The sequence below is a fragment of the Ambystoma mexicanum genome, chromosome 2p, assembly GCF_040938575.1.
Source record: "Ambystoma mexicanum isolate Mex_15411 chromosome 2p, UKY_AmexF1_1, whole genome shotgun sequence".
In the NCBI taxonomy this organism is placed as follows: Eukaryota; Metazoa; Chordata; class Amphibia; order Caudata; family Ambystomatidae; genus Ambystoma; species Ambystoma mexicanum.
Genome location: NC_090923.1, coordinates 1,446,413,530 through 1,446,439,313, shown reverse-complemented (window position 1 = coordinate 1,446,439,313; position 25,784 = coordinate 1,446,413,530). Strand labels below are relative to the sequence as shown.

Below are 25,784 nucleotides of genomic sequence, written 5' to 3'. Positions count from 1 at the left end.
CATGTTCCCTCCATCTCCATTTCAAGTTCCGATTTGGGACCTCAATCTTGTTTTAAAATTCCTTATGTGCACTCCTTTTGAGCCACTTCATTCGTGTCCATTAAGATTGTTGACCTTTAAGACCATCCTTTTAGTTGCGTCAACATCAGCCCTCAGGGAGAGATAACTACAGGCCTTATCTTGTAAGCCTCCATATACTACCTTTTTAAGGATTGGGTAGTTCTTAAAGTCAAGCCAACTTTTCTGCTGAAAATGTTATCAGATTTTCATAAATCCCCATCTTTTTATCCCTCTCATCCTGGAAAAGATGAGGAAAGGCTGCATAGACTTAATCCAAGACGAGCACTTAACTTATCCATCCTATAGATGTAAAAGCTATGTCAGGATGACCAACTTTTTGTTGAGTATACAGGTTACAAGTTGGTACTTGCAGTCACAAAACAAACTCTGTCTAGATGGATCATATTGGGTATTACGGCCCATTCCACAAGGGGCATGTCAAAGTCCCCTGCTTTACAAAGAAGGGTGCCGATACATGACATTTGTGGATCAGCCATATAGTCTTCCATTCACACTTCACAAAATATTACTCTCTGGATTCATCCTCCGGCCAGGAAGGAGGATTTGGGAAGGCAGTTGTACACTCTGTCCATAACAAATCTTAAAAGCACATCTAAAATTCTCACTCCTTCCTCCAAATCGGTCACTGCTTTGGGAGTCTATCAAAAGATAAGGACTGCGTGGGAGGACACAATCCATTAAAAGAACAAGTTACTTAACCCCTGGTAACGTTCTTTCGATTGGATGTTCCTCCCATATATTTCTTATCACCCTCCCAACCTGCCCCGCAGTAGAATTTCTATGCATTACACTTTACGCTCTTTCTAAGTCTTACACTGACTTGGGCATACTGATACCAGTAATTCTGCAAGAAGAAAAAGGACGTGAAAACAGAACTGAAGCTAACTGGCGCTGTGCGTGCTATATGTACCAGTGATGATGTCCACATCGAGGCCCTCGAGAGACATTGAGTCGACCGCATCAACGCACAGTGCCCTCTGCTGAGATTTTTTTTTTTTTTCGAAACAGCTGAAGCTGGAGACAAATAGACCAAAAGATGAGGAATACGTGGGAGGAACATCCAATAGAAAGAACCTTACCAGGGGTAAGTAACTTGTTCTTCTGGGCTGTGCTCCAATGGTCTGGGATGTGTTCCCATTGTGCTGATTGCTTTAGTAAACATTTCTGAATGTTCTCCGACAATAACAAGGTTCTAAAAGACTACAATGCTTCCATGCTAGGCCAGATGCAAGGGGGATTGTTCACAAATGAGGTACTTTAGCTTCAAGCTATGGCCTTCAAGTGAAGTTGTTAGCTCCTGGCTAGGGTAAGGGAGGCATGGTATCATAAGTATGACACTGACACAAAAAGGTACAATTTGTAAAACCTTTATTGATGTTTCAATGGGGTTGGAGAAACTCCTACTTTGCCCTATAGCTAAGACGGGAGTAGTCTCGACCATCAAATAATAAATATAACAGTCCTTGTTGAGTCTGTCAAATCAAAATGGCCTATACTAACGAAACCTAATGCTTGCCCTATATCTTGTACAAAAAGTGTGAAAGGAAGGTATGCAAAGTAAAGTCAGTGTTCAAATATAAAGAATAAATGTGTCTGAATCAGCTCTCCTCCCCACGTTGGACAGCACAGAGTAAGGTGGTCCCCGTAGGCACAATGACACACTCTGGCTCAGATTCTTAACACAAAGGCAGTTCACAACTTGGATCGATGCCTGCATGGTCTTCCATTTTAAAGTCTTGCTTTACAATTCCCAAAACACAGCACACCATAAAGTTTACGTCGGTCCCCCTCTGTCGGGGTCAGACCTCTTAATCACTTTCCAGGGTTCCCTTGCCCATGCTTAATTCACCTCCTTTAGGGGTTCCCCTTTCCCCAACTTATTACACTTCCAGGCTCCCTCAGTCGAATCAGACAGTTTCCTGATGTCGAAGACATTCAAATGTGCATAGCTTTTCTACAGACCTCCACAGGACCACTTTGACTTTCCAGCTTTCCACTCACACTCGTGTCATTTGCCCTAGGGGTTTCTGGTCTGGGTAGTTCACTGTTTATGCATCAAAGTTCAATGTTCACCTTTTTACTTTCCCCTTCTTTCTGGGTTAATTTTGATCACCTCGCTTTTACAGTTCATATCGCTACAAAATTTTCACCTTTCATGGAGACTTTAGACTGGGCTTCTTCCTTTCGCCGGACCACTCCGTTACTCAGTATCGCTGACTTTACAGCTATCGTGACTTGAAAGTTCATTCGAAGGTCCACCTTTCTTCACATTTCACTCACTCACTCTCACGTGTGCAGCCTTCAATTGTGCAATATAAGGTTGCCACTTCAAGCTTTCTTTAGCACACACCTGTCTCTCATGTCGCTTGCCAACTCAACGACTGTGTGCGTTTCTTTCTTGTCTTTACTGTCTTGCAGTTTATGACTAAAGGTTTAGTACCACAGGCTTAGCCTTGCCTCCCCAACTCTGCCGTTCACCCTAGAGGGTCGATGGCATCCTTTAAGCACAATGTAGCCATCTTGTTTGGGATTTGGCCTTCACATGTCTTTTGCTGCCTTTTGGAGGCAATAACCTCCTGCAGGGAACTCATGGGCTTCTCCACCCATGGCTCTCGTCCCTCGGTCAGTTGCTCTGCTCCAGTAGGTTTGCCTTCGGTCCAGATGTTCTGCTCGTACATTGTGTTCCACCTTGCTCAGAGTGTGTCTCTATGTTCCAACTTTATCCGTGTGAGGAGAGCTAATTGGCATCAGATGTATGCACTTAGCATCAAGGGCCGGACTTTGCCTGACCCAATTAGTGGGACATGTCCAATGCGATGCATAAGAGTTAGCATTGTTACTCTCAGTCACCCTCTTCCTCGGCCCAGTTCTTGTTTAAAAAGGGGTGAGGTTAGGGGGAGTTGGAACATCAGAGAATCCCATGTAATAGGAGGAATCATGGGTATGGGAAATAGAGGAATACAGCGTCTCACCATCGGTTGCCTCACCCCCACTCCCCGAAGGCCCCTTACACAGGTGAATCCCCCACACTGGCCCACCCCTAGGAACTGGATCCAGAAGCGATGGCTGTGTCCGGGCCACCTGGATGACAAGTCCCCAAGGACTAGCGGGTGAGGCACCCTTTGGTTCCTCACACTACAGAGGCTAGAGACAGCTCAAGTAAACAATGCTCCGATGATGAAGCAGTCCTCTGGTGGGGGCAGTCAGAGAGGGTTGTTAATATATTTGGACGAGACAAGACAAAGCTGAACCAGAGGCTGGAGGACCAAGGAGCTGACTAAACCCACTCTCTCCATGCAAGCCTACACAGAGGGTAGGGGGGAATCATCCCTCCTTGTTTCTGCTTGGATTTTGAGGCATCTGAAATTGCATTTATTGACTCCAGAGTCTCAAAAAGACATTTCTCTTTGCCTTTTGAGAAGAACATCTATTTTTGACTGGGCTGCATCCCTACCTATACAATATGATATTTTATTTATATCGCGCCCATACACAAGTGTTTTAAGACGCGATGAGGCAAGGGAGGGGTACAAGGGAGGACAAAAAACAGCGATCTTACTAGGCCCAGTGACATTGAGAACGTGCAAGTGCAGAGAAGAGGGAAGGGGGAAAGTGCAAGGGGCAGGGGAGGAGCGGGAAGTGCTGAACACGTGATCAAAAGAACAACAGGTAGTACGGTCAACAAGTGGCAAGTGCAAGAATTAGCGCAGACAATGGGTGTCTAATAAGTGTGGTGAGGGGACTATTAGGTTTGTAGCAGATACAGACCCAAGAGCAAAGGGTAGCCAGGAGGCAGTGAGGGTATGCAGCTGGGTGGGAAGGGAACTGGGCCAGAGTTCAGAGGGTAGCTAGGTACCCAATGCAGAAACAGACAGATCAGAAGGGGAGCAGAAGAGAGAAGGCAGAAGCAAAGAGGAAGGTCTTGAGGTGCTTCCAGAACCGAAGATGGTTCTCCTCAAGTTTCAGAGAGGCAGGGAGGCTGTTCCAGAGGGAGGTCCCAGCTGAAGAAAGATCTACCACCACCAAGCGACTAACCCTGAGGGAGTTGGAGGAGCAAAGAGCCCAAGTAGGAAGGTATTTCCGAAGGGAGAATTGAAGGTATTGCAGATCCAGGCCCCAGAAGGCCTTGTGGACAATGCAGAGGGTCTTGAACTTAATCCTTGCAGCCAATGAAGAGATTTCAGGGCTGGAGAGATACGATCCCTGGGCTTGAGGCCAAGGACAAGTCTCGCAGCCCTGTTCTGGATGAGTAGCAGAGGACGGACAGTGGTAGCAGGCAGATTTAGAAAGAGGCTGTTGTAGTCCAACCTAGAGAGAACCAGAGCTCTAGAGACACTGAGCTTCTGGGGGAAGGAAAGGAAAGGAAGAATACCCCTGAGGAGGTGCAGTTCTTAGTTTGATTTCTTAGAAACGTCAGCGATGTGTGGAGAAAAGGAAAGCGTGAAGTCGAAGATGACCCCAAGGTTCTTAGCCTCACAGGTGGGAACAGGAAGAGGGCCAAGGGAGGCCGGCCAGAGAGCGACAGGGAAAGAAAGGTGTAGGAGTGCTGATGAGGAGGATCTCTGTCTTACTGGCATTAAGGCAGGGGTCGTTGGCGACACACCACTCCTGGATTGTAGACAGACAGTCTGAGATGAGAGAGGGAGAAGACGTGGCAGAGGGGAGCCTGAAAACAAGCTAAGTGTCATCCGCATAGCACTGAAAGTTGGAGCAGAGAGCAACAATGCGGTGGGCGAGGGGTGCCAGGTATTGGTTGAAGAGCCAGGGAGAAAGGTTAGATGCATGGCAATGGCAAGGTATAAAAAGGTATGGCAATCATATTCTATTCATAATCGGCTGTTTGCATCATGGTCAATGCCAATTGAAACAAACTCGTTTAAGGCATTTTTACCTTTCTTGATGCTTTTTGCTAAGAGACCAAGGTGATTTTCATAGGTGGTTTTTCCAAAAGAATTTGATAATTTTTTGATTATCCTTGGATTGTTCAGATCAGCCTCTAGGCTCAAAGCAGCCAGTCTCCAGTTCTCATCTCCCTACCCTCGGAGGACAGTTGGGAAAGAAGAGGAGGTATTGAGAAGGCTATTCATTTCATGAGGTTGCCTAGTGAGATTTAATGAGGTAGTCCGTTACTTTTAAAGTAGCTATTATACTTCTGAGATGGTGGAATGGTCTTGACTAGACAGGAAATGACAATGATAGCTGCATATTCATTGATAGCCTTTTGCATATTTAGTGTTTTATGTTTAGTTACAATACTAGTTTCTTTATTACTCATAATAAATAGAATTACACTATACATGAGAGTGTAAGCACATTCATTGAGTGTTCATTATTGAGAATCAAGTCAGAAGCATTTGCACATATGCATTATGTATGGGGCATCTATTTGAAGTATGTACAGTATATGGTGCATGTTTGAATAAGAAAGGAGTTAGTAGAAGGTTTGAGCGGTGGACCATCAATAAAACATATATGATATTAGTTCATCAGTCCTGTGTGGATGAGTAAGAGTAGCTACCCATTGCAGGGGTGTGTCTTGCCTACTCGCTCCGTATACATAGTGGCAGATATCTGCTTTTCTCTACCTCTGTTCCTACCACATCTCGTACTGGGGTGAAGACCCTTTTTACGTATATGAATACACCTGGCATCAAGGCCAGGGGACAGGTTTGACAACCTATATTTTAGAAGGGAACTAGACCAAATACCATGTCCTGAGTTAGCTTTGCAGCAGGTAGACCACCAGACCTGGTTTCAAGGGGGTTTGACAAATCTCACTACCAGGGCTAGATGAACAAGTTACTGACCAATAGTAACGTTCTTCCGATTGGAGGTTCCTCCCACGTATTGCTCATCTTCTGATATCTTAGTTTCCAGCTTCAGAAAAATATTTTTTCTCACCAGAGGGCGATGTGCATCGACACGGTCAACCCAATGTCGCTCGAGGGCTTCCATCTTGGTTGAAGTCCTCGTCGAGTATATATACTACGTGCAGTGCCCTTTGGCTTCAGTTCTGTTTTTTACGCCACCCATATGTAGAATTACTGACATTATTAAGTGCCTTTAATTTATCAGACTTCAAAAAAGCAAAGTTTAATGCCTGGAAATTCTACAGCAGGGTAGGTTGGGAGGGTCGATTAGGAATTTCAGAACACAGGTGCAGACCCTAACCATGGGGAAGGGAACAAAGTCCTAGAGAATGCAGAGATCCCAGTCATTCAGTGTGGGTTTTTGGAGGACTCTAGAGTTTGAAGGCAGGCAGTGAACAGAGAAGATTGGAGAGAGAGCAGAAGCTGAATAGGCATATGGCAATGGGGACACTAGGGAGTTGAGGGGGAGAAATGGCTGGTTTCAAATAGGGAATTGGTAGAAGAGGAGGTTATAATAGCGGGAGATGGAAGCGATACAGATGAGGCAATGGTAAAATCAGGAGGTGGAACTGATAAAGAGAACATGTGGTGACATCAGGAAGCAGAGGTGGCATAGAGGACAGGGTAGTATCATCTGGAGTCAGAGGTAGTACTGAGGAGGAGATAGTGGTCATGCGCCGCCTCCCGTGGACTCTGTGGTCCCGATCGCGGCTTGCAGGCTGCCATTGAGGCGCCCCACCATGCTTCCTGACGTTGCTTTCAGCGGTCTAGTCTTTTTGGAACTGTGAATAAGGAGGCTTATCAGCCACGCCCTCCCTGTTCTCAGTGCGTTGTAGCCCGCTTCGGTCAGCTCTCTCGCGGCTGTGCTTTCTGGTTGCCGTACGCTAGTTTCTTTCCCTATTTTCTCCGCTTTCCCCCCTTTCAGTTGTCACTCGGGGAGTAGCCTTCTTGGGGTCTCTCTCCCTCTGTTTTCTCTGCTTCCCTTCGGGGCTCTCTGTCTCGCTCTCTTTTTCACTCGTGCTCGCCGCGTTTGTTTACTTTCTGTGTTCCTCTTTCCGCTCCTTTCTTCCCTCTCGCCTGCTGGTTCTCTGTTCAGCGCTGGTGTGCCTATCGGTGGAAGTACAGACATTAAGGACCGAAAATAATGTGCTTAAACAACTGGTTACTAACTGAGAACCCAAACTGGTAGATTTGCCACCCATGGCACTGCCATCAGGAAAACATGACGGAACATCCAAAAAGAATTTTTGGAGGCTTGCAGTATCCATTTCACCTTTCGACCAAACACTTTTCCCACTGGTCATGCCTGGGTGGGTTTCATGATCTCTAACATGTCTGGAAATGTCCTTGCCTGGGCCACTCTACTTGTGACCGGAGCTGATCCGATGCTTCAAGACTACGAGGCAATTATAGCAAGACAAACAAAATTTCGAGAGGCCTGAAATAACTTTTGCAGCAGGTGAAGACCTGTTAGATGTACACCAAGGCCAGACCGATCGCCTCCTGTATACTACCACTTTCAAATGTTTGGCCACAGAGGCTGGTTGGCAAGAGCAAGCACAATTTGTCATTTTCAGAAGAGGACTACGGGAAGACATCAAAGATGAGTTAGCCAGGTCTCCCCGACCGGCATCTTTTTCCGAATTGTAGGCGGAAGCCTTACAAATCAAACAGACTTCATGAACGCAGAACAGAAAGAGAAAGGAATCGGAATCTGACCTTCCCCATCAGTTTCCCTCCTTCCTCAGCCTCAGCTCCAACACGAACCGAAGAACCTATGCAGATTGGAACCACTCATCCATCCTTGACCGCGGAAGAAAGAAAGAGAAGAAGAGAATTGGGGTTATGTGCATATTGTGGTTCTGACCAACATCAAATACGGAATAGTTCAGAGATTCCATCCAGACGATCGGGAAACGAGAACACTCGGTCCTAGAAGGGACAGGAAGCCGAGAGGAAACAGTCAGTCCCTATGTGTCATTATCTGTGGGTCCAGCAAAACCACTGGAGGATTCACGACTTATGGTGCTCAAAGTACTACTGACTATAGATCAACGCAAGATTGATGCCTTGGCCCTATTGGACTACGGGGCCGCCGGCAATTTTGTTGATACCATCTGAGCCGACAAAGTTGGCTTACGTTGCATGGACCGGAAGGAAGACCAGAAGGTGGTGGGAGTGGATGGTAGTCCCCTTAGTTCTGGCCCCATCACACAGACTACCGAATATCGGAAGATGTCCATGCAACAACATTCGGAATCCATCCAGTTCGACATTATCCATGCGGCGCACTTTCCACTCATTTTAGGCATCACATGGCTACGCAAGCACAACCCACAGATCAACTGGTCCACAAACAGTATTAATTTCGATTCTGGGTTATGTCAACAGGCTTGTTTAAAGAATCTACTTTACATGGAAGCAAAGGCACATATTGTTCCACCAGTCGGTACCATTGGGGTCCATTCCCTTCCCATGGACCTCATCTTTTGAAATGGTTTTTACAGAAAAGAATCCCTTGGAACTACCTCCCCACAGGCCTGAGGATTGCTCGGTCGATCTCCTTCCCAACGCTTTGGTCCCCTTTGGCCGTATGTTCTCTTGGTCTCAAACTGAAAAGAAAGCTCTCAGGTCTTATCTGGACGACAACTTGCAGAACGGACTCATACGCCCGTCCAAATCTCCAGCAGGAGCCCCCTTGTTCTTTATTCCGAAAAAAGATTCCCTTGATCTCCGATCATGTATAGATTATCGCAGATTGAACAAAGTTACTGTCGGGGATCGCTATCCCATGCTCCTCATTACAGACATCCTAGAGGCAGTACAAGGAGCTACTATCTTTACTAAACTGGACCTGCACATTGCCTACCACCTCTTACGTATCATTCTGGGGACGAATGGAAAACGGCATTCCGTACTCCATTTGGATTATTTGAGTATCATGTAATGCCATTTGGGCTGGTCAATGCATCAGCGGTGTTTCAGAGGTTTATGGACCGAGTATTTTCGGATCTTATGTTCGTGTCAGTAATTGTCTACTTGGACGATATTCTTATATTTCCCGAACAACATCAGAGACATCTCACCGAAGTCCTAAATCGGCTGAAGAAACACACACTTTTGGTAAAAAGGGAGAATGCCAGTTTGGAGTCAGTTCGGTACCTTACTTAGGATAATTTCTCTCACCCCAGGGTATCCTGATGGATAAGGGAAAGGTGGATGCGATTCTAAATTTGCACTCCCCCAGATCGGTAAAGGAAGTACAGAAATTCGTGGGGGTGGCTAATTTCTACAGGCGTTTCATGCCCTCTTTTTCTGAGGTTGTATTACCCATTACTCGTCTGTTGAAAAAGTCCTCTCTGCCCTTCTGCTGGGATTACCAAGCGGAAAGGAATTTCAAGTACTTGAAGGAACTTTTTTGTCAAGCTCCCATTTTGTGTCATCCAGACCAAGGCAAACCGTTTATACTTGAAACCGACACCTCAGCAGCCACCGTGGGAGCCGTCTTACTTAAAGAACTAGACGGGAAAAAACATCCCATCGCTTATTTGTCCCGAACTCTTACCCCAAGTCAACAGAATTAATCAGTCATTGAGAGGGAACTCCTAGCCATGAAATTGGCATGTGAAGACTGGAGACACTTGTTACAAGGGAGTAACTGTCCATTCACTATTCGCAGTGACCATAAAAATGGTCAAGTTCTACAAACTATGGATTGCGTCAACTCTCGCCAAGCCCGATGGGCACATTTTTGTTGCCCAGTACAACTTTCGGATCACTTACATTCCTGGAAGTCGGAATCTTCTTCCCGAAGCATTGTCACAAAAGGATGGATTGGAAGGTTCCCGTTTACCACCCAAAGAAAGACTTTCCCAGAAATTGGGTATTTATCCATACAACAAGTTTACTCCAAAAGGTTAAAGAGGCAACAATTTTGTCTGGGCATGGGAAGGAAACGCAGACTTTAATAGAAAGAGAGGGACTTTTGTTTCGTGGTCATCGGTTATATGTACCTTCAACTTCCCTCCAACGACACGTCTTTCAGTGGTGTCATGATCACAAGACGGCCGGGCATCAAGGGCAAGCAGGCACGGTAGACCTGGTAAAGAGATATTTCTATTTGCCCGGGATGCAGTCTGAGGTCAAACAGTATGTCCAGTCTTGCAAAATCTGTAACAGCAGTAAGTTTTGCACGACTAAACCATTGGGTTTACTCTAACAGAGTGCTGTACCGTTACGTCTGTGGAGTCATATCTCCACTGATTTCATTGTGGATCTGCTGGTTTCTCACGCTTGTACCTGCATCATGGTAACGATTGAAACCATGTCTAAAATGGCTCATTTCTCTCTTCCCAGATTGCCCACTGCCACAGAAATGGCAAAAGTATTTCTCAAGGATGTTTTCTGTCTACATGGCCTCCCGGACAAGATCACGTCTGATAGAGGCAGCCAATATGTCTCTAAATTCTGGACTGCCTTGTGCCATCAGTTGGGTATCGAAAGGGCATTGTCTTCGGGGTTCCACCCTCAGACAAATGGGCAGACCGAGAGATTGAATGGCACTCTCGAACAGTATTTACACTGTTATATCAATCAGGAACAGGACAATTGGGTGTCACTTCTTCCCACGGCGGAATTTGCATACAACAACACCCGTCATTCTGCATCTGGTCTCACTCCGTTCTTATGTACCTATGGGTTTCATCCTCGCACAATATTTCCCGTTCTCTCATCTGAGTCTAACCTGCCTGCTGTGGAAGGTGTTCTGTCTGGTATACGGGAGGCTCACAGGACTGCCAGATGCAGTCTTATGGAAAGTCAAGTGGCATGCAAAGCTCAAGCAGATAGTCACTGGTTGGCGGTGCCGGAGTGGAAGGTGGGCACCAGGGTATGGCTCTCCACCAAATATTTACCCCGATGGACCCGTCCGTTTAAATGTTCCCCCCGTTTCATTGGTCCATATCCGATTGTAGCTAGGGTAAACCCGGTGGCTTTCCGCTTGAGGTCGCCCCCATGCTTGTATCGGGTTCACCCGGTTTTTCATTCCTCTTTGCTTTGGGAGGCTCATCAGGGTTCTTCGAGCCGGTCGATTCCTCTATGTCCCCCACCACGGGTCGAGGCTGAGTTTGAGGTGTCTCAAATGTGTGATTCCCGTTACAGGCGGGGTCGCCTGGAATACTTGATACATTGAAAGGGGTATTCTAGGGCGGAAGATTTGTGGGAACCCTCCTCTTATGTTAAGGCCCCTGTTTTGCTTCGGAAATTCCATAGGGCTCACCCTGGCAAGCCAGGGGGTGCAGCATTGGTAGGGGGCGTACTGTAATGCACCGCCTTCCGTGGACTCTGTAGTCCCGATCGCGGCTTGCAGGCTGCCATTGAGGCGCCTGTAACGCTTACCTTGACTCCGCGGGGACACGCACAAACACCTCACAATGGACTCTTCTTAGCTTGCAATGCTCTTACACTCAGCTACTTCTTTGTAACAATTCTTTCCTATAGAAATACACAGAGGCATTCCTTAGCCTGGAGAAATCGAACTCAAATAGTAATTGCTGCAACTCTCCTCATAAAACAATGACTTGCAAAGAACTCTATCTCCTCTCCTTGTCTTTACCTTGAATTCTTTTTTGGAGAGCTCTCCATCCTGCATCTGCGCAGGGGCTCTTGGTTCTGAAGAAAATGAGACACTGGAAACTACCTTGGGCTTGGAGAGAGATGGGACACTGCACTGACACTACACTGAATGGAGTCTACTGATTACGATGTGGAGCTGGCGTCACTCGAACAGCAAGGATATCAGAACTATGAGGGGGAGATGACATGCCAGTATTATGCTTTCAAGAAGTAGAATGGAATTCCTAATATTAACCTAGGTTACTAAATATAGTTGAAGAGGGAGTGCTGTGAACCCAATCTGTTAATATGAATGTGTGTCTAATGTGAACGGAGATAGCAAGTGCTGTAGTAACACAAAATTCATACGCGACTGATGCTATCATGAACCTGTTAAGTTTGATATAATTTACAGAAAACAGTGAAATGGGAATAAATGCCCACTTAAATTAGCAGCGCTAAAAATAACAAGAACTATTTAACAAGTTGCCGCATGACAACATGTGTAAAACCTCACGCACGGATAGTGACAGGAATTCATTGTCTGTGATTTAAAAGCTTTAGAACTCTGAAGGAAATACTTGCTGTGCGACTTGTTTGTGAAAACAGCTGCATTCAATGGATGGCATCGATCAGCTGTGAGAACTTTTGTCAAGTGCCGTCTGACAGGAAGGAAGTTTTCATATGGTACGCAATTTCCTGACTCTGACAGGATTATTGACTTTACGATTTTAACACTAAACTAGGATCTATTATGCGAGGAAGTACTGAAGGTGCTAAGGGCAAAGAACCTATGTATTATTCGGAACAGAAATTAAAGGCTTAAAACTAACACTGACTGGATGCGGTAAGCGTTTGCTGCTGACAGAACAGACGCGAAGCACGGAGCTCGCAGTGGGAGGGGCTTAAATAGTAGATGAGGACAAACAACTAGACTTGCACTGAGACACCCAGGATCAACTAAGGCAACCATATTGAGTAGTCAGGAAGTGACTATTTAAACCTACCCACTACACTGTGTTGTTGTCCCGCAATCCAATAATGGTAAGCAGATGTTCAGGTCAATTTAGGCGTTACTCTAGGGGTCCTTTCAGTGATCATGACAGTGCCCCACCACGCTTCCTGACGTTGCTTTCAGCGGTCTAGTCTTTTTGGAACTGTGAACAGGGAGGCTTATCAGCCACGCCCTCCCTGTTCTCAGTGCGTTCCAACCCGCTTCGGTCAGCTCTCTCGTGGCTGTGCTTTACGGTTGCCGTACGCTAGTTTCTTTCCCCGTTTTCTCCGCTTTTCCCCCTTTCAGTTGCCACTCAGGAGTAGCCTTCTCGGGGCCTCTCTCCCTCTGTTTTCTCTGCTTCCCTTCGGGGCGCTCTCTCTCTCTTTCTCTCACTCGCGTTCCTCTTTCCGCTCCTTTCTTCCCTCTCCCCTGCTGGTTCTCTTTTCAGCGCTGGTGTGCCCACTGGCTTCCTACAGTACAGGCTCTCTTCTACTTACCTCGCTCCTGGTCTGGTTGCTCCACTCTTCCAAAGGGTTACTTCCTCCGGAATCCATTGGAGCCCACGTTCCATCCTGCATAATCACGGCTGACATCTGCTATTGCTATTCTACTATTGGGGTTTTTTGTGGCCGACAGGCTTTTTCAGCCATTCTGTCCCTTTCGGAAGAGGGGCTGCAGGTAGTGCTGGTTATTAGCAATAAACTGTGGCTTCCTTCCGTGAGAGAGACGTTTGCCCAGAAAAAAAAAGAAAGGAAGAAGGATTATTGCGCTAGAAGACCTCAGATATCTTCAACTCTGGATTATTCATCAGGTGAGGAGGAGGAGGAGGAGAAAGGGGGAACATCGGAGTTGGGGGAGGTCCAGTCTTCAAAGGCTGACAATAGTACAATCAGGAGATCGAGGTAGCATAGAGGAGTATGTGGTTACATAAGAGTGACTGTAGTATTGAAGAGGGTGTACCATCAGGAAGAGAAGATAGTATTGTAAAGGAAGCTGGCTTGACAAGGGCCCAAAAGGAGGGTGACCACCATGTGAAGGAGTTGGGAGGACAACTTCAGAGATGTTAGAAGTAGTCCCCAGGAGGAAGAAAGCATGATTGTTAGTAGAAAACATTCAAAGGAGAAAGGGAAGGCTAAGAACAGAAAGCCTCAAGAGGTAGAAACCAGTGCTTAATTTGTGTGTGTTTGGGTGCGGGGGCTTGCCAGGGCTCAGCCCTGGCACCTATTTCAGAGCTCTAGCACTTATTTATTACCCCAGCTTGGTTATGTTGTGTTTTTTTGACAACTTAATTATTTTAACAGTCAGTCAATGGTATAACAACCAGCAACAGTGTGCACTGGCCAGGGAATCTGCATCAAGTACTGGCTCATTTTCTTTCACAAACCTGATGGCCCTGGTTAGTAGGGTAGGGGTACTTCCTAATTTTCATGAATAACAGTGAGTTGTAAGCAGAAAATGCTGGCCACTGATGCTATCCATGCCCACGCACTTCTTCACTACACTGCATGACACTGCTACACAGTCTCTACCGTTATAACCAGCAGTTTGGGTTGACAACAGGGCAGTCACCAGCCATCTTCCCCATATACAGGGGCAAGTTCAGTGAAAAGGTCAATATCGAAAAGGAGTGCCTGTCATGAGTGTCAACCTAAACAAGAATATTTTGCTACTGTGTTCGACTGGAAAGTTATTCGGTTCACTAATGATTTTGCCTGCGCTTGTACATCGATTTACCATAGGAGGACAGCATGTTGGCTCTTTGTTGTTTAAGTGAATATATGGTTAACATGCTCCACTTGCCACCAATAGAATCAGAGCAAAATGTTAATATATTTTAAAGAAACACTTAAACATTTATTTTATTTCAGGACACACCTAATATGTAATGTTGATTGGTATCTGTAAATCGAAGTGTGCATCCATCACTCTCAATGAAACTTATTTGAAGCTTGCACTCCCAAATATGATGACACTGCATGGAGCAGCCGTGGGTGGTGTCAACAGTGGGCCTGGAGCTGCCCGTCCCGATACGTCACAGGCATGCTAGAAATTATTTTGGCCCTGCCACATATTTTGTTACAAATTATAGAAACGAACCAAAGCAACATAGCCAGTCAGCCTATTAAGGCTCTGGTGTGCCAGTTCAGCCCTAGGGAAGTTCAGAAAGGGGGGGGGGAAGGAATCCGAGGGGGGCAGGGATAATACATCAAGAGTAGACAAGCAAAAGGGTAAGCAACAGGAGGAGTCTGCAATAGGGAAGAAACACTATGTACATGGCCCATGAAACCTGCAACCAGCAGGATGTGGGCACCATGAAGCCTGCAGCACAATAATATCTGATGAAATGAGTGACAAATGAGTAGCAAAACTCCTCTGGGTATTTGAGGATATCCTGGCAACCGGGAGGACATTCCTAAAGTCCAGAAGGCTAGGGAGACCTATTGCAGATTGGAGGGATATTGTCCTAAATTATCACTTTAATTTGGTCCATACCAAATAAAAACACTTGAAACTTGGGTCTTGGCACACTCCGATTCCAATCACTTGCTCCCAATCACTATGTGACAGATGCCAATATAAGTTCTTCTCTGACCTTATTAGTAGTACCCTTTCAGAGTCAAAGATGCACTTCAGCCAGCAGACATTTAACATCGTACCCTCCTCTCTCATATATGGCCCTGTAATCTGCAGGACAATGTTACCCTACACATCCAATCTCCAATGTGGGTATCCTCATCCACTGCTCATCAGAGACCCTTAATTCCACTCTACTTTATGGGCCACTATTCACAGGAGCACATCCTTACCTTCTGGCGATTCCTCCTGAACGTAGGTTCCTGTAAGGTATCGATGCACCAAAGCAGACTTTCCGCTTGACAAATTACCCACAATGCCCTGCAGGATAAAAAGAAAGACCAGAGAGCTGTAAACATACTGCGAGAACTTCAAATCCTATCTTGCTTACAATCTAATGCCTCGATTTGAACATTGGCAGAAAGACTGCTGCATCCTTCCACCAATGCATTGATCTCCACTTAATGTGGAGGTGGGGCAACACCAGCTCAGCCTCCATAAACGTTATGTCGCCAACTTCCCTTACAAACCCCATGAAACTGAGCTACAGAAATAGCTGTTCAGGTCAATATTTGTCAGAGCGGTCTGGTGAGAGGTGGCAGAAAAGCAACTGGGCTTCTGAGAACACTCTATGATTTCCCTGCCCGACCACTGGGTTTGCGTGAAAAAACACTCAAACATCACACGCAAACACACAAACACACACATCAGTAGGGAAAGCATTACCATTGACGGACATCCCTGAAGGATACATTATTTCTGACTGGAGCAGAGACTCCACAATAAATGTTAGATTATTTTCCATCCCTCACCAGAGGACTATAGAAAAATCTCACCACCCTAGTGGCTTGGCAGGGTTTCCAACTAAAAAGATACACCAAACTGTCTAGAGGGTAACTATGGCAGAGCAGTCAGGCTTCACACAAAGAAGGAGGTAGGTTGACCGTGAGATACAGTCAGTCCCAAAAGTTATTCGCAGAGAATACACCATACTGTAACACTGGAAAATATACACGATCATAACATTACACTGAGTAATTAGAAGTTAAAAGAAGTACTTTAAGCTAAGCCAATCACATAGTAAATGCATGGAAATAATAAATGGCCATAGACAGACCCTCTCACCACTATGTTAAATGTATCTCAGTACCTGGTGGTAAGAACAGTACACACAAGGCTAAGGGGTAGGGGAGAAAAAGGCAACTCTAAACAATGATCAAAGTACTGTAAGGAATCAGGAGTAAGACTCTGACACCACAAGGGCATTATGTTGACTGCTACAGACTTTTATTAACAAAATATGGATTGGAAACAGATCCATCTAGCCCCATCACAACAAGGGCTTTTCATTGCCTCTATGAAACTAAGGATGTCAATTATCAGAATGTCCAAAAGTAAAAGAGTTCTCTGTCCTGTGTCCAAAATCCTAATCTGACACTTACATTCTAAACTTATTATAAGAAGAAAAGGGGCAACGACTCGCAAGTGAGCAATTGTGGTTCGCTCCACAGTTTCAACACAAAGTTCCAAAGGGAAAAGGTGTAAAAAGAAAACAATCAAAGTTCCACAATGCTCAGGAGGGGTCCTCCATTCCCCATTCCCCCAAGTTTCTCAGCACAATGACAGCTCTTTTTATTATAGATTTATGGTTCGCCAGTCTAGGGGATAGGGATCTCTTCCGAGTTTTTTCACTCTCAAGCAGCAAATGGTTGCTTCTTGCCTTCTCAATTCAAACACAATTTCCGTCCAAAGGTTATTTTTCCCTTCCCCAGGATTTCGCAGTCAAGGGGCACTTTGTTGTTCCTTGCTTTCACAGTTCAAACACAATTTCTGTGCAGAGAGCATTGCTTCTTCTCATTTCTCACAGTTCTCTTACGATTGGCTGCGGGTGCCAGACTTGCAGTTATGTTGCCTGGTATACTGTACTGGCAGGCATTCTACTTCATATGCTTTGGGTGCGGGCCCCGGACTCGCATTTACACGGCCTGGTATATTCTCCAGCCAGGGCCTTCACTTTACACACTTTGGGTATGAGTCCCAGACTGAAAATTCTCAATGCCTGGTTCACTCCCTCACCAGGACTTCTCAGATTGGTCCATCTCTTCTTTATTCTCTCATGCCTACTGTTTTCTGACTCAGTGCCACTTTCAGTATGGCATCAGGTCTTAGACCCATTCTTATTCATCTGTGGTTTTCTCCCGTAATGTCCTTGGAGCCCTACTTCCCCGTTTGGGGCTCCCCAAGCTTCATATACTGTTTCTTTCGGAATGCAGCATACCCTTTTAACCACTTCAGCGTCCCTTTCCCTCTGCATGGGCTCGCCAGTTCCGAAACAGCAGTTTCAGGTTACTTTGTGTCCTCCGACTCGATCTACAGTCTGCTGTCAGGTCTGGCAGATGCCTGTTTGCTTCCCAGTCTCCGCCATGACTCTGATTTTCTCTGGCAGCTCTTCCAGCATCTCTGCGGCAGACCTCTGTCTCTTGGGCTTCTAACATCAGTGTTTCCAGCCTCTTCCCGTCTCCACAATGCAGGCTGCTTCTTCTGGCTATCCCGACCCACGTGTGGAGCAGCGAGTCTCTCGCCATCCTGACGCTTCCTGTTTTTAAACACTGCGCCACCTTCTGGTTTCAACAAACTAGAGTGTGTCTCTAGTTCCATTCTCCATATTGCTTCCCTGCTCCTCCTTGTCTTAGTCTTCTTGTAAGGGGAGTGACCGGGAAAAGGGGCCACATTCATAAAGCAGATGGACTGGCTCTATATTGCAATTTGTCATATGGGTTGCTAGAGTCAGAGAGTAAGTATCATGGCCTGAATGAAAGGGGGGGGGTAATATTGGGGTCTGGCCAGTGAGTCTTCCTCTCTTCCATGAGGGTTACCTCCCCCAACATGGTATTCCCTCGGGCAGCCACCCCCAGGTAGCAGCTGCCCTTCTCTGGCCATGTAGAAAGAGGGTTTCCCCACCGAGGGAGTGGCGAAGTCGATGGATTTGCTACAGTATATTTAAAAAATCATTTGCAGGGCCTTCACACGCCAGTATAGGACCAGACCCTATTTCTAATAGATTGTGTCTAGGCACAGATTACCCCCCATCTTAGATATATCCATATCCTGATTTGCAGTATTGGACGTTTTCCAACAGCAGTGGGCTGTGAGGGGTCAGAAAGGAAAGCCGGACACAAAGTTGTCATGTTTTTGGTTAAAGACTTATTAACAAACGGGTTGGGAAAATGCCTCCTCCCACACCTTGTTCTAAGAGCAATTTCCTACCTAACCAAAAACTAAGGATCGGTCTGTGTCAGAATGTCAGGAATCAAAACCGTCCTTGTGTTAAAACGTTCTGTTCTGAACCTCACACTACAAACTAAATAATAAGGTGATAAGGTAAATGTCTTTAACCTGGTATTTGCAAAAATGTGTTCAGAAATGAACAGCTCCAACATAAAAGGTAGCAAAACCTGGGTGCCAGAGGGCGGTTCCCTTCACCTGGATACTTCAATGGTATAGCAATGTTTCTTGGTCTAACAGTTCTTTGTATGTTTCTTGACCCACAACAATCCTGTTGGGTACAAAGCTGCTGAGCCTTGTAATGCCTGCTTTCAAAAGGTTTCTTCTTTGTTCAATCAAACATTGTCCTTTCCTGGGACTCCTTGTAGGTTTGCGGTTGCCTGGTATACTCCCCTGCCAGAACGTCTTACCTCCATATATGTGTAACCATTTTTCTTTACATCACAAACTGCATATCTCTTTCTTGGCTTGGTATTTCTAGTTGTTTCAATGTTTACTTTCAGTTTTCCCCATAACGGCATGCACTCATATTCCACATGAAACCTTGTGGAAAATGTGCCTAACCCGTGATAGAACACCTGATGGACTTGCAGAAGTTGTGCTTTTGAATTCTTTGCATTTGAGCACTTTATAAATTAATTATCAGAAGCTTGCAGTTTGGATTGTACTTCTAACGATGAACCTCTCTGTATTTTGATACTTGGAAATTGGTGGAGTAAGTAACTGCAATCCTTAAACTACCTGCACTAATGCACTTTGTAAAGTTTGTGGATGAACAATATTGTGTTTCTTTTTTATGAAATGGGTGTTGAGGGAGGCTCTCTTCCTTAATGTATTATATGACTATGCTGTGTGTTACATTAATGTTTAAACTAGTAATGATATTGAAGTTTTAATCTAAAATGCTTTAAAAATGTTTTTTCTGGATTGTTGTATATAAATGTATATAAATGCTTAAAAACCATATACAATACAAAAAAATCATTAGGGGTTGTACTTTGCCTTGTTGACTCACAATCTTCTTGTTTCTGTCTCTGCAGCTTTACAATGTTCAAACTCCTTTTTTTTCACAGTCGCCGAACTGCTCTGGGGTCCCCACTTCGCTTGGGCTGACTTACCTGTCTGTGCGGTGTCTTTGGTCCCATTTGCGCTTACGCGGCATAGCTTTGATAATAAATAATAATAATAATAATTTGGCACTTATATAGCGCTACGAACCCTCAGGTATCTGAGCGCTGCTTATTATTACCCACGGTGTGTGGTGCTCATTTATTGACCTCGGAAGGATGAAAGGCTGAGTTTGGCCCCGCCGGGATTAGCAGGTTCTGCACGGATGTCAAAGCAAGCGCTCTACTCGCTGTGCCACTTGACCGGCTATTTTTTGCTTTGACATCTGCCTTCCACTCTGGACTGCTTTGACATCTCTTAGGCTTCTCTTGAGACTCTGCTCCTGCAGGTCTGCTTGCATTCAGGTCCCGGTGAGGGTCACATTGCTTCTTCCAGCTGACGAACACACAGGAATCCTCACGTAGTTCCTGGCAGAATAATCACCCAGAAGCCTTGTTGCCACTCTCTTGGCTTCAGGTAATGCTTGAACGCTTGTATTCTAAGCAATGTTAAAGTTCTATTTGGCTCACAGTATTGTTTAGACTGTTCTCTGGCTTTGGGAAAGGCGGATTCCAATCTCAATTGGGGAAATACCTTGCTCACTCTTGGCTTGGGCAATGCTTGCTCTCTCCAACTCCAATTAACTATGTTTAACCACTTGACTTCTCTTTGTTAGCAGTATCTGACTGCTTTCATAAAGATTTAGAGGTCACTCTTCTCCAGAATCTTAATTAGGCACATGCAACTACTTCTTCATGGGTTTTCCAAAGTTTAAAGGTTTTACAATTGCTTTTCCTAGCGTTTGCTCTTCACATGAAAGAAAGAGAATACCCGATCACACGTAAGTGCTACACTTCAAGTGTCCCATTGTTAAAGACTCAACGACCAACTTCGTAGCATTTCTACCTTTACGTGAGTGATTATAAAAGCTGGACATTGTTGCTGGCAGTGCTCGCAAAAGGAATCACAATGCCAGGTTTAATTCACCGGCTTCTGAGTTTCTTTCTGTGCTTGCTGCACAACTTCTACAACTTCTGGCTTCACTTGGGACCTAAACTCTTCATTTCTGAAGGCGTCTCTGGTCCAGCCACTCAATTAAGTAGTCCCTCTTGCTCCCGAGACCCACAGCTTCACAACAGCTGCTCACCACGGTCTCCGACACGCTTCCTGCTGCGCAATCTCTGCAATTTGGATCACATGGGGGAAAGGTAGTCTTTCTGCACGCCTTCCGATAAGCAGCCTCTGTACCTAATCGGTGACCACGACCCTCACAAGACAAGCAGGTGAAAGAGTGCTGCATCTCCCACTTCTGCCTGGATTGCCAACGCTGTGCCTTCTTCCTTCTGCTTCTGCTACTAGTACAGACACTTCAGCCACAGTCATGCTCCTGATTGTCTTCACCTGAGGGGACCTTTTAAGCCTCTCAGCTCCCTCAGGTGTGGTCTATCCGGATTAATTGCCTGGCTACTACTACAGCATGACTCTCTAGCCCTGCCAGTAGCTATGGGATTATGGGACAAGTAGTCCTCAACAAAATCAGTGATTTTTAGTAACCTCTTGGTTTTAAGTGTCTATTTATTTCCCTTAGGGTTACTTAATGTTAGGGATAAGGGCTGGGGAAGGAGAGGATGTTTGCAGCCAGTGAAATACTAAGGAAACTGGGCTTGACTTGTAGGAACCTAATTTCCCAGCAGCAGTGGGGAAATCCAGTAGTTCCTTGCTTTTCCACGGTGTGGCAGTTGTGAGTAATTGCAGCATGTGTAAAAGCGAGCCGGCCGCCTGTTCCAGGTGTGGATTATTTTGTTTCAGCACGGGTGGTTACGGCATGAGGGAAGAGCCTTGATGGGAGCAGCAGAACGCCGGAGGTCTGGACAGTGAGGGAAACGACCCGAGCAGCGTTACGGTGACTGGAGGCGTGTCCGCGCTCAACGCTGTACTTCTCATCGAGGTAGTCCCGTGGGGCTCCCAGACAAAAGCTAAGTGGCCTGCGCTTCTGTTATTTTCTTATTGCCATGTGGTTTCACGATACCGGCAGTTTATAATGAATGCTAAAACACACGCTCAGATTCTGGGATATGTTTTGCATTTAACTCAAAGCGCTCTGAGCTACAAAGAGACACTATGGGACGATTGGTCTGCGTAGGAGACACGTGTGTTAGGAAAACATGTGTCAGTTACAACTGACAATATTAAAGGGGTCTGCTGTAGGAAGCAGGTTACTACTTTGAGTTATTGAGGCGCGTGTGCTGGGAAAACACGCGTCAGTTACACCAGACAATATGAAGCTCATTAATGTTACGGCTAAAAAGCTGATGTCTGTTCATGTCATGTTTGCTTTGCTTGCCCTTGGGGCCATGCGTTTGTACATTAATTTGGGAAAGGTTTCCAGACTGTTCCATCATGCTTGAAGTGTTTCATGTTCATGCCCATCTTGTTTCATGTTACATGTTAGACTGTTAAAGTTCTCTGTTCTCAAGGGTTAGGAACAGGTACAGGAGTATTGCGAAGTGTGCTAAGTAAAGGTGGTATGGAGCTGAGAGAGGTCAGTTAAGAGTAGGGGTTCCAGGACTGTCAGGTAATCGCGTATGTGTGTTTTTCCTAAATTCCCCCTTACCTATCCAAACATGGTTTCCCTTCACCTCTTTCCAGTTTCCCTAAATTCCCTAATTTCCCCCACCCTATCCACAACCTCTCCCTAATCCCTCTTCCCCTCCACCCCCCCCATTGGCTGCCACAACTGATCTCGGCATTCAGGTGCCTGTGCCAACCACATTGGGAGGGTCGAATCCATTCGGCTTCTGTGGTGGGGAGAGAGTGTCGATACTCTCTTCCTTGTGTATGCTTGACATTTAAGGATGAACCATTAGAATTTGTTATTACAGAGAAAGACAGCTGATTTAAGGCAATATATCTAAATTCCTTTCCATTATACCTTTGGGAGTAAGGAGGATTTTTATCTTGAGTCTGTTCAGGTTTTATGGTATTTGTGCCCAGAGCCACAGATCGTATATTTATGGTTCAGATGCATCAAAATGACAATAAGCCATACCCGTTTTGGTAACTTCAAAAGGTTCTCCCTTTTAAAGGGCAAATACTATGCCTCAGCCCACCGGGATCACCTCACCAACCTGGGCCTCGTCTCCTCGCAGGTGATCCTCCTGCAGAACACCACCCCAAGGTCAGGATCAGGAAGCGTCTGCCTTTCCCTGGCCGCCTGGAAGGAGACTTAAGGCGGGTGTTTAGTGAGAGATCCGTAGGATTCATCACATGTCCCTCTGATGTATGCCTCCTACTGCTACTCCCCCTTTACTATTCTCCCCTCGCACTACTTTCTATTACCCTTTCGATCCACTACTGACTCCTACCCTCTCCTCCCACAGACACCCTTCTTCACTTTCCAGTTACCTTTCTCAATGAGTTTCACTCACACCCCTACTCTCTCACTTAGTCTCACTCACTCAATTTACACACTGTCACACTGAAGTACCACTTTCTCTCACTTAAGACTATCTCACCTTGAACACACACTCTGCAATACTCTACCACCCTCCTCTTCATCGTCCTTACTATGCTTGGTCTCTAGGTCTGCCTTCTCCCTCCTTGACCTTAACCCACACTGACCTATTTCTCCTGTCCCCTTTTATCGTCCTCCCTCTTCAACTGGCTCTCGGTCTCAGCTAGTTCCCTGTGCCAATCAGTCTTTCCCTCCCCCAGGGGCCAGGTTAAAGACATCAGAAACCATAAAGTGCCAACTAAGCCCTTCCTCCTTTGCAAATGCGGGTCCCCCAATCCTGAATGTAGGCCCCTACAATCAAAGTCGGTTTCTAAGTTCACGTGGGATGAGCGTCTGGATTGCCGGTCCGCAGAGAGCGATTTACTATTGGCTTGAGGTTCGCCACTGCATCTCTCGCTGGTGTGCTCCACCACAAAGAATACTTAATAACTGGCAATGTCCTCTTGAGTTCCAATAAACTACATTAGTTACATCATTGTTTCTAAAGATAAAAGGACTCCCCCACTCATTGTAATATCTGTAGATTACATGACCAGAGGTAGGCAATACCAGTCTGCCACATTGGTTAAAGAAATATTTCTAGTATTTACGTGTCAAACTGATTGAACGTTTCCTGAGCCACACTGACAATTTCTTTGTTATCAAGATCATTATATAATATGATACACCTGTTTGAATTCTTGTCAGAGGGACTCATACACAAATTCACTGACATAATCAGCCTCACCCTTCTGTTCAATGTTTGGGGTAAATAAAGGTTTTCCCTTGTTTTTGTTTTTAACACCTCTTAAGCAGGGATTCATTTCTGAAGTGCCTTTGGTCAGAAGTGAAGCCGTGTTACATTCAGCTGGTTGGAACATTTAATTAGCATGCAAGGAACACAAACATTTCCACAATGACTTGTGGTTTGGGGCTGCCTTTTAAAAAAAATTCTGTTTGCTGCTGAATCTTGATTTGGAAGAGGGATTACTTTTAATTGAATCCCTAAATGCAAGCTGTTACTTGCTTTCATTATTTACTGTGCTGCCACCAACGATAGCTTCCGCATCATCATTCGAATTAGAGGCTTCATTATCAGTGCTAACTCTTCTGGACTCATTCACAAGAGGGACTGCTAGTGAGTCCAGAGAAGGATTATAACATGTTTGTAGTTGGACATATTTTTTCAGTTCCTGGCAAGAGTCCCAAGTGTCCATCCTTGTTTTTATGGCATTTAAGAATACTGTGTACAACTTGACTTCTGCACTGATGTCATTGTAAAAGGTTGACAGCTGAGGTAAGTACCAAGTTCAGTGCAGAAATAAAGGCTAGCCCCCTGTTTACTATGTCACTGGGGTCCAGGGTTAAAGGATGCAGAGAAGAGGGTACTGATATAGGAATTGATAAAAAGAAAGTAGTAGAGGAAGCAGATTGATATTCTGTAAACATGGATAATGTGTCTTAAAGCGAGTAGAGTCAGTTGACATGCAGATATTTGGTGTGTTTAGGGTGGCCACATAATTAAAATTACCGGAAGCAAATTATGTTAAATTTGTCTCGGGAGCCTGCAAACTCCAAGTTATAATCTTTGTTACCGAGAAATGTTATTGCGATGTCTCCTTGTGATTTTAGCACAAGAAACCTCTGTAATCTTACTACCCAGAAATTTAGAAGGCATAACGGGAAGACTGGCATCTTGTTTCCGACAGATGGTCTAAGGGAGCCGCACTACTCACATCTAATGTTCCTAGTGTGGGAGGGCTGAACGTGGCTGTGGGTTTGCTATGCTGGGTATACATCAAGTGCAGGGCGTGCCGGGGCGACAGGAACCAAAAAGACAAGATGGAGTCAAGGTATTAGCACAAATGATTCAATAGTACGCTAACCTCTTACATGACTCCAGCTGCTTCCAACTGCGTGCAACTGCTCTTGTCACACTCCACCTTGCTCTGCACTCGACAGGGGTTTTTAAATGCAGAAGCAAGCAACAAGCAAAAATGTCCGTGCAGCAATGACCTCCAAAGAGACAAAATGTACAACTGCACTTGTTGCACTGTGCTAGTCTGTGGTGCATAACATTCCAAATCAAGTTCAGAGAATGATTTCAGAGCTCATACCCATTCCTCTTACCCCTCTCCCAAGGGCAGACCCAAAGGTATTGGCTTTAGGATTCACCTGAAAGGTTATCTCAACCATCAATAAAGCACTTTGGACATTCAAGGAACTGACCCACTTTGTTAAGGACATCTAGTGCTTCTGAAAATCCGAGGCTCTTGCTGCAGATTCAAGCAAACAGCAACTAGACAGTGCACCTTGTAGTTCGTAGAGGTTACAATGTCTTCCAACAGGTCATATGGAGAAAGAAAAAACAAGACAAGTTTCTGAAACTACAGAAGAGAATTATTGTGTAGGGCTTGCAATTAGAAAGTCTTCAGTCCACACTTCAATGTTCTATAATGATACAGCTCACTAGGTTATTTTATCACAAGCACGCTAGGAGGAAAGATTTGTTGCCTCTAGTTATGCTTCTTAATATTAAAAAGGTCACATTGGTGCTTTACTTTTGTTTGGCTGGTGATCAGGACTTGCTGTATGGTATGGGTCGCTTTTTGCTGTTGGCATGGAGGAAGCAGGTCAAGTATTTATCTGTAGCTGGGTCTGATCTATGAGTACCCTGTGTGCAATGGGTCATTTTATCCTTTTAAATGCATTTTAGTTTTCAACTCCTGTGTATTTTTGATATAACTGATGATGTATGTTTTATCTG

At 45.3% G+C, this 25,784-nt stretch overlaps 1 protein-coding gene across 6 annotated transcripts in view; it reads right to left on the bottom strand.

Annotated features, from left to right (window-relative positions):
• Positions 1-25,784, bottom strand: part of AGAP3 (ArfGAP with GTPase domain, ankyrin repeat and PH domain 3) — a 1,746,798-nt gene that overhangs the window by 1,297,899 nt on the left and 423,115 nt on the right. For all 6 annotated transcript variants that reach the window (XM_069646010.1, XM_069646012.1, XM_069646011.1 and 3 more), the window contains exon 3: positions 15,366-15,453. In XM_069646010.1, the coding sequence (XP_069502111.1) occupies positions 15,366-15,453 (88 nt within the window). The remainder of the gene's footprint in view (positions 1-15,365; positions 15,454-25,784) is intronic.